The 10,174-nt window shown below is 43.0% G+C and overlaps 1 protein-coding gene across 1 annotated transcript in view; it reads left to right on the top strand.

The window, feature by feature from the left end:
* The window catches only part of WTAP (WT1 associated protein), a 65,077-nt gene that overhangs the window by 24,996 nt on the left and 29,907 nt on the right, over positions 1–10,174 (top strand). Inside the window, exon 5 of the mRNA XM_075863748.1 lies at positions 9,535–9,562. Coding sequence (XP_075719863.1) covers positions 9,535–9,562 — 28 coding nt within the window. The remainder of the gene's footprint in view (positions 1–9,534; positions 9,563–10,174) is intronic.

A 10,174-nucleotide genomic window follows, 5' to 3' on the forward strand; every position in this document is an offset into this window, starting at 1 on the left:
CTTTTATTGTGCAAATGTAGTAAAAATATGGAATAAACTGTACATGTTTGATATAGCTGAAATTGTAGCAGGCTGTGTAGACAAAAATAAAAATAAAGGTTATGGCTCATGGAATGTAGTGACGGAAAAAAAAATGGCTACATCATGAAGGCCCAAAATGAGGCAGGGTCCTTAAAGAGGCTCTGTCACCACGTTATAAGTGCCCTATCTTCTACATAATGTGATAGGCCGTATAATGTAGATTACATCAGTGGTTTTTATTTAGAAAAACTATCTATTTTCACCAAGTTATGACCTATTTTAGCTTTATGCTAATGACTTTCTTAATGCCCAACTGGGCGTGTTTTTACTTTTGACCAAGTGGGTGTTGTGGAGAGAAGTGTATGACGCTGACCAATCGGCTTCATACACTTCTCTCCATTCATGTGATCCTTCGTTGTTCACTATGTGCTGTCACTTACTCACACATTAACGTTACTGAAGTGTCTTGACAGTAAATAGACATCGCGTCCAGCCAGGACGCGATGTCTATTCACAATCCCGACACTTTGTGTGGGACTTACAGCACAGCAAGCGGTCATTTACAGCGTGATCTGCTGTACTGTCCCACAAACGCTACTGAAGTGTCGGGATTGTGAATAGACATCCCGTCCAGGCTAGAAGGAATGTCTATTTACTGTCAAGACACTTCAGTAACGTTAATGTGTGAGTAAGTGACAGCACATAGTGAACAACGCAAGATCACTACATCGCGTTCCAAATTATTATGCAAATATTATTTTTCGCTGATTTTCCTAAATAGTCGATTCAAATGACAGTCAGTATAATCTTCAAGCCATCAACCGTTGGAGTATAATGCAAATTTTATTGAACAAATCTCCTAACGATAACAGATTTTTTTTTTTTAGAAGTAATAAAACTCAATGCACTGTTTCAAATTATTATGCGCAACAGATCAAAACATTTTAAAGGTTGTAAAGAGAACTAAAATGGTAATTTGTTGAATTTGCAGCATCAGGAGGTCATATTTACAGAAATCAAAAGCTCTTTCAATCAAAAAAAACTTAACAGGCCAAGTTACATGTTAACATAGGACCCCTTCATTGATATCACCTTCACAATTCTTGCATCCATTGAATTTGTGAGTATTTGGACAGTTTCTGCTTGAATATCTTTGCAGGATGTCAGAATAGCCTCCCAGAGCTTCTGTTTTGATGTGAACTGCCTCCCACCCTCATACATATTTTGCTTGAGGATGCTCCAAAGGTTCTCAATAGGGTTGAGGTCAGGGGAACATGGGGGCCACACCATGAGTTTCTCTCCTTTTATGCCCATAGCAGCCAATGACACAGAGGTATTCTTTGCAGCATGAGATGGTGCATTGTCATGCATGAAGATCATTTTGCTACGGAAGGCACGGTTCTTCTTTTTGTACCATGGAAGAAAGTGGTCAGTCATAACTCTACGTACTTTGCAGAGGTCATTTTCACAACGTCAGGGACCCTAAAGGGGCCTACCAGCTCTCTCCCCATGATTAGTCTTCATGTATTTCTGAGCCCACTGCAACAGTTCCTGCTTGTGAGCATGGTTTAGGGGTGGCCAAATAATAGCTTTATGTCCCCTGGCAACCTCTGGAGGATCCTACACCTTGAGGTTCGCGGGACTCCAGAGGCACCAGGGGCTTCAAATACCTGTTTGCTGCTTTGCAATGGCATTTTAGCAGCTGCTCTACTAATCCTATTAATTTGTCTGGCAGAAACCTTCCTCATTATCTGAACGAACCTGTCTGCTCTGAATCAGCCACAAATCTTTTCACAGTACGATGATCACGCTTACGTTTTCTTGAAATATCCAATGTTTTCATACCTTGTCCAAGGTATTGCACTATTTCACGCATAAAGCTAAAATAGGTCATAACTTGGTGAAAATAGATCATTTTTCTAAATAAAAACCACTGCTGTAATCTACATTACAGCGAAGATCACATTGTGTACAAGATAGGCCACTTATAATGTTGTCACAGAGCCTCTTTAAAGTGTCGTACACTTTTCTTTACAACGCCCACTTGGTGAAACTAAAAAAAAACCACCCAGTTGAGCTTTGCATAAATGTAAGTGATCAGAACTATGTCGCTAATAAACGACTTTTTAAAAAAAAACGTTATCTACATGAAAGCGTTTATTAGATTAGGTAGGAGATAGAGAACTATTAAACTGGAGATAGAGCTTCTTTAACTTAAACCCTTACCCTCACTGCGGCCATTAATGGTACTTATGCGGAGCGCTGCCTTTTCACGTCGCTGTGACGTAAGCCCGGCACGGGTGTCCTGTGCCGGCTAAAGCGGGTGTTGGGCAGTCTAAAGACAGCCGGGCACCTGCTCTAATGGGCGGGTTCGCTATCAACATCGATCTCAATAGCGAGCGCCACACCCAAGTGGTTTTGGAGGGAGGGTGCTCCCTCTCACCCAACCGGCACCCTGCAATCGCAGGGTGCCGATGGCTTCTATGGCAGCCGCGGGCCTAATAAACCACCCCCCCCCCCCAGGTCTGCCTGTAGTGGATGCCTGCTAAGCCATGCCTGAGGCATGACCTAGCAGGTGCCTGTCCATTTTACACTGACAGGCAATAATACACTGCAATACCTCTTCGTATCTCTTTTATAATACACTGCAATACAGATCGCATAGCGAAGTCCACTAGTGGGACTGAAAATAAAGTTTAATCAAGTTAATAATAAATAGATAAAAATCCCAAATAAAAAAAATAAATGAAAAACCCACTTTTTCCCTTATAAAATACTTTAATATAAAAAATGTAAAAAAATTACACATTTGGTATCTCCACGTCCGCAACGACCCCGCCTATAAAGCTATTGTTATTTAAAGAGGCTCTGTCACCAGATTTTGCAACCCCTATCTGCTATTGCAGCAGATAGGCGCTGCAATGTAGATTACAGTAACGTTTTTATTTTTAAAAAAACGAGCATTTTTGGCCAAGTTATGACCATTTTTGTATTTATGCAAATGAGGCTTGCAAAAGTACAACTGGGCGTGTTTACAGTAAAAGTCCAACTGGGCGTGTATTATGTGTGTACATCGGGGCGTTTTTACTACTTTTACTAGCTGGGCGTTCTGATGAGAAGTATCATCCACTTCTCTTCACAACGCCCAGCTTCTGGCAGTGCAGACACACAGCGTGTTCTCGAGAGATCACGCTGTGACGTCACTTCCCCAGGTCCTGCATCGTGTCAGACGAGCGAGGACACATCGGCACCAGAGGCTACAGTTGATTCTGCAGCAGCATCAGCGTTTGCAGGTAAGTCGATGTAGCTACTTACCTGCAAACGCTGATGCTGCTGCAGAATCAACTGTAGCCTCTGGTGCCGATGTGGCCGACACGATGCAGGACCTGTGAGTGTCGTCACAGATCTGCACTGCCAGAAGCTGGGCGTTGTGAAGAGAAGTGGATGATACTTCTATACACAACGCCCAGCTAGTAAAAGTAGTAAAAACGCCCCGATGTACGCACATAATACACGCCCAGTTGTACTTTTACTTTTCAACACGCCCAGTTGTACTTTTGCAAGCCTCATTTGCATAAATACAAAAATGGTCATAACTTGGCCAAAAAATAACGTTACTGTAATCTACATTGCAGCGCCTATCTGCTGCAATAGCAGATAGGGGTTGCAAAATCTGGTGACAGAGCCTCTTTAACCCGCACGGTGAACCCAATAAAAAAACAATGCCAGAATTGCTGTTTTCTGTTAATCCTTCCTACAAAAAAATGTGATAAAAAGTGATCAAAAGGTCGCATCTACTCCAAGATGGTATCAATAAAAACTAGAAGTTGTCCCGCGCAAAAGAAGCCCTCATACAGCAGCATCGGCGTAAAAATAAAAACAATTCTGGCTCTTAAAACATTCTGACGGAAAAAATTTTTTTTTGAAAAAAGTGTTTTTACTGTGTAAAAGTAGTAAAACATACAAAATCTATATACATTTTCTATCGCTACAGCCACAATCGTAATGACGTACTGAATAAAGATATTATTTATACCACACAGTAAACGGCCTAAATATAAGATGCAAAAAAGTGGCACATTTTTTTTCCCATGCCCCCTGAAAAAAGTTAATCGATAAATTATATGTACCACAAAATGGTGCTATTAAAAAAATACAACTTGTCCCGCAAAAAACAAGACCTTACACAACTATGTCGACGCAAAAAGAAAAAAGCTATGGCTCTTGGAAGGCGACGATGGTAAAACGTAAAAAATAGCTTGGTCATTAAAGGAAATGTCGCTAGAAATTTTTAAATTTTTTTTTTTGTATTTTTTTCCAGTTAAACAGTTAGTATTTAAGTGATTAAACATTGTTTTCATTTTTTCACAAGTCAGGAAATATAAATTAGATTCTAATTTATAACCTTTCCATGTGCTGGTCACTAGAGGGAGCAATTCCCAAAATTGCAGCATTGGCAATGTGGTAAAGCAACCTCATTGCTTTATGCTGCAGATTTGGTGTAGACACACACGTTCTAGTGTCCTCACACAATCCCCCCTCTCTTATCCTGGCTAGTGCCAGGAGAAGGAGGTGGTTGAATCTTCTAATCCTCCTACACTGTGCATTCGCTCAGAAAATGGCGGCACACCGTGTAGGAAGATTAGATACAGTGGTAATCAGACAGTATAACACTAACTGCTCCTGCCGCCGCTGCTGCTTCCTCCGATCCTATCCCTCGCGTCTTTGCTGCCTGGAACATATGTCCGGAAGCCGCGACCGGAAGTAGTCCTCTTATTGTCACAAATAAAAAAATATTTTAATAACCTACTAAAAGCAAATTTATATTAAAAAAAAAAAATGTACGCGACCCCTTCCCTTTAAGGTTTAAAGTAAGCTGGTCATTAACTGGCTCCTTAAAATCCGAGCCATAGACTTTTTACGGCTCGGGCTTTAACTTGCTGCCCGAGCGATCGGGCAGCTGAATGTCGGGTCTCCGGTTGTCAGTGACTGCCGGGGACCCTGAGGAGAAGATAGAAGCAGCTTTCGCTGCTTCTGTCTTCTCTGATGACTTGTACATAGCGCTCAGTGAACGCTGTGTATAGGAATAGAGGCAGCGGCCGCGCCGCTGTCTCTATTGGTCCCGGTGTTCATGTGAATGGTCACATGATCGCCGGGAGCCGTTAGTAGCAGACTGCTGCTGGGTCTTACTAGACCCAGCACAGCCCTATTAGTGACAATCGTCACTATGAGAGGGCTGATTTCCCCTGTAACTGGGGCTGCTGTGCAGCCCCAGTTACAGTGGAAAAACATGGTGTAAGGCCTCATGCACACGACCGTATTTTTCCCACCCGTAAATACTGGCGTAAATACGGGTCCGGTGTCACACGTATTCCACCCGTTTTGCACCAGTATTTACGAACCCGTGCCCGTAAATATGGGTCCGGTGTCACCCGTATTCCACCCGTATTTACGGGCACGTTTTTGGCGGCAAAATAGCACTGCACTAATCGGCAGCCCCTTCTCTCTATCAGTGCAGGATAGAGAGAAGGGACAGCCCTTTCTGTAATAAAAGTAAAATAAATTCATACTTACCCGGCCGTTGTCTTGGTGACGCGTCCCTCTCTTCACATCCAGCCCGACATCCCTGGATGACGCGGCAGTCCATGTGACCGCTGCAGCCTGTGATTGGCTGCAGCGGTCACATGGCCTGAAACGTCATCCAGGACGTCGGGACGGATGTCGAGAGGGACGCGTCACCAAGGCAACGGGCGGGAGACCGGACTGGAGGAAGCAGGAAGTTGTCGGTAAGTATGAAAGTCTTTTATTTTTATTTTTTACAGGTTTATACTGATCGGTAGTCACTGTCCAGGGTGCTGAAAGAGTTACTGCCGATCAGTTAACTCTTTCAGCTCCCTGGACAGTGACTATTTACTGACGTAGCTTAGCAACGCTGCCGTAATGACGGGTGCACACATGTAGCCACCCGTCATTACGATTGCTCCATAGACTCCTATGGACTGTCCGTGCCGTTATTACGGCCTGAAATAGGACATGTTCTATCTTTTTCAACGGCACGGGCACCTTCCCGTGAGAAAACGGGAAGGCACCCGTCGCCAATAGAAGTCTATGAGCCCGTTATTACGGGTCGTAATTACGACCCGTAATAACGGGAGTTTTTACGGTCGTGTGCATGAGGCCTAAAAGGAAGAAAAAATATATATATAAAGTTCCCCAAAGGTCTTTTTTTGACCTTTTGAGGGACAGACCATAGTAATAAAAAAACTAAAAGTAAAGTAAAGTGCAAAAGTAAAGTGCAATTTTTTTTTTATAATAAATGCACATAAAAAAACGTCCCGTCCCCCCCCCTCCCCCGCCAATCATTGTTGTAACGCTAGCGCTGACCCAATTACCCTAATATAGACATGTAATATATTAAAATTTACGGTAGACAATGACGATCACAAATAAAAGTTTATTTTAGGGTAAAACTGTTTTTATCAAAAAAAAATGCTGAAAAGCTATTTTCAAACTTTAAGAATAAAATTTCTAAAATCTCAAAAAGGATGTTTATAAAAACGATAAAAAAAAGAAACCTGCATTGTCTACGGAAAAAAACATTGCAAAAATCATGTCGCTAGAACAACAAATAAAAGTTATAGCCGTTTAACTAACGTGGGCTAAAACGTGTCTGGTCATGGAGGCTCAAAATATCCCGGTCCTGAACTGGTTAAAGGGGTTTTCCGAGTTGACACAACTGTTAATGTTTGTAATTTATTAATGTAAATACATAATATACTTACATTTCCCAAATTGGCCCAGTTTCCAGATGCTGCCGTGGGGTACTTGACGGGTGACGTCACTCTCTTGCCGCTGTGTTGATCTTCAATTCTCTACCAGGTATCTGACACATCACTTGTGACGTGCCGATTTATGGGCTGTTCTGTTGTAGCAGGGACTGACCATGCGCGTTACGGGCGGTACAACAGAACAGCCCATGCACGTCACAAGTGACATATCGTATAACCGGAAAGGAATTGACTATCAACACAGCGGCCAGAGAGTGACGTCACCCGTCAAGTATCCCACGGCAGCATCTGGAAACTGGGCCAATTTGGGAAATGTAAGTAAATTAGAAATGTATTTAATTTAATAAATTACAAGCATTAACACAGTCATTTTATCTCGGAAAACCCCTTTGAGGTGTTAAAAAGATATTTGTATTTCTATTTTAATTGACGACAAGTTCTTATGGGTTAGAAAACGAACTGAAATGTGAGTTTTATCATAGTTTCAATTTCTATCCAAAATTTTACTACACTATATGGGAAAAAGTATGTGAACACCCGTGCTAATTGAGTACTGGTGTTTCAGCCGCACCCATTGCAAACCGTTGCATAAAATCAAGCACACAGCCATGCGGTCTAAATAGACAAACGTTGGTAGTAAAATGGGTCGTATTCTGGAACTCAGTGATTTTTAAATGTGGCACTGTCATAGTATGCCACCTTTGCACAAGTCAGTTCATGAAGTTTCTGGTCTGCTAGATCTCCCCCAGTCAACTGCAAATGGCAATATTGTGAAGCGGAAGGGTCTAGATGTTACAACCGCTCAGCCACGAAACCGCATGGCGTGTAAAATTTTCCTATCCCCTGTTGATGTGCTCACTACAGAGCTATAAACGGCCTCCGGAATTGACCTCCGCATAAGAACTGTGCAGCACGACCTTCATGAAATTGTTTAGCAGATGCACACAATCCTACGACTGTTTCTCCACTGTCCGACTTCATAAATGGGTTGTGTAATATGCCCGGTTGTCTACCCGCTTTGAATATTATAAGGCTGAGTTCACACGGGGCGGATACACTGTGTAATAGCACGCAGCATATCCGCCCGGTGCGCCTTGGAATTCCGGGCGAAAAAGCGCACCAAACTCATTCACCTTTTCGCCCGGAATGTCTTCTGAGAAAAACTGCAGCACTTAGCCGGCTGGCCTCCTGGGATAACGTCTCATCCCAGGAGACCGCTGCAGCTTTTGATTGGCTGCCGCGGCGGTCACATGGGAGAAAGCGTCATCCCAGGAGACCGGCACTCTGCTGTCATCCAGGTGGGCCTCCCAGGATGACGTTTCATCCATGTGACCACCGCTACAGCCTGTGATTGGATGCAGTGGTGGTCACATGGGATGAAGCGTCATCCCAGGAGGATGGAACACACACTCCTAGGTAAGTTTAATATATTTTTTGTTTTCGGAGTAGCGTTTCTTGCAACGGGATCGCTGCGAACCCGCCGCAAAAAAATAGCTTCTATTGGATGCTGGATAATCATCCCCATTGAACTCAATGGGGAAATCCCACAACAAATATGCAGCGTTTACGTAAAGACAATTGACGTGCTGCGGAATAAAATTCTGCACCCCAGGTCAATTTCTGAGCACTTTTTTCTGCTCCGTATTTACGCAGCGTGTGGATGAGATTTGTTTTATCTCATCCACTTCGCTGCTACTGTATTTGCTGCGGATTTTCCGCAACGAATTCCGTTGCGGAAAATCAGTAGTATTTATGAACCGTGTGAACTGGCCCTACATGTATGTGTAGTTTGTAATGTAAGAAGAAAGTGTGCACTCCTGAAAATCAGGTGCAAGTCTGAATGGGACTAAAATACAGCACCTTGGTGGTTTTCCTGTTTTGTTGTGTTACAACAAAACAGGTCCGAGACAAAGTGGGTTGTTAAAAAAAAATGAAAATCCCACGGAACAGCATAAAATACATTCTACCAAAATGGAAAAAATGTGGCTCAACAACAAACCTAGCAAAAGAGAAGGCCGCCCACCAATACTCAGACCGGGCAAGGAGGGCATCAATCGAAAATTTAGCAATGAGCTAAACGATAACACTGAAGTAGCACCAAAGATCCACAGCGGAGATGGATGTATCTGTCCATAGGACCACAATAAGATGTACACTGCACAGAGTGGGGCTTTATAGAAGAATGGCCAGAAAAAAAGCCATTGCTTGGGGGAAAAGATTTCAGTTTGCCATACTACAGGTTGTGGCAGACTCCCTAAACATTTAGAATATTCTCTGGTGAGATGAGACTAAAGTTTTCCTTTTTGGCCATCGTGGGAGATGCTATGTGTGGCGCATGGTGGGGAAGGGAAGGAAAGAGACCAGGGTAGGTCGTGGCGATCCTGGGCTCCAGCGCCGGATAAATACAGGGCAATTCTTGAAGAAAACCTGTTTGTCTGCTAGAGATTTAAGACTGATACGGAGGTTCACCTTCCGGCAGGATAATGACCCTAAACTACACTGGAGTGGTTTAGGGGGTAACATTTAAACACCTTGGAATGGCCGAGTCAAAGCCCAGACCTCTCCAGATGAGAATTGGGATGACTTGAAGATGCTGTACACCTACATAACACATCCAACTCGCAGTTGAGCAGTTTTGCCTGCAAGAATTGGGCAAAAATCCCAGAGTTTAGATGTACTAAGCTAATAGAGACAAACCTCACGAGACTTACATCTGTAATTGCAGCAAAAGGTGGCTCCACAAAGTATTCACGGTCAGCGGGTGAATACTTACACACGTTAACCCTTTCGCTGCCAAGAATGTATGTAATATGTCATGTTTTAAAAGCTTGCTTTGGCAAGAATATAGAGCAAAAGTCTTGCATTAATGGCCAGAACCTTAGCTTTCAAATGATAACAGGCTCAATAGTCTAGGTGCAATATTCAGGGAGCAACACTTGTTTGAAGCAGGGAAACCGCGGCAAAAGTTATATTTCCTGGCTCTGTGTCTGTAAGGAAGGGGTAGAGGGGAGAAGCTGCAAGTGACAGCAGGAAAAAAAGATCACGGCCTTTTAGTCATCTCTCCAATCTACAGCCTCCAGTGAAGAGGGAGGGGGGGGGGGGAAATCAGGAGCCTTTCTTCACATTATCCATCCTTATTACTAATGAGAGAGAATATGCTTATCCTGTCCACCCCCTACACTACAGGGGAGAGGAATATGAGAAATTACACATCCAATTACCCCTTGCAACTAATCAGACTGTTTGCAATTCTGATGGAGTCAATAGAGGTTTTTGGACTCTTCCGTATTGTTTAGAAAAAAAAAAACTTTACATGCAGACCTGTTTCTACAAGGTTTTGTGTCTCCGTAAAAAAATATATTTGC

Source organism: Rhinoderma darwinii, chromosome 4, assembly GCF_050947455.1.
Source record: "Rhinoderma darwinii isolate aRhiDar2 chromosome 4, aRhiDar2.hap1, whole genome shotgun sequence".
In the NCBI taxonomy this organism is placed as follows: domain Eukaryota; kingdom Metazoa; phylum Chordata; class Amphibia; order Anura; family Rhinodermatidae; genus Rhinoderma; species Rhinoderma darwinii.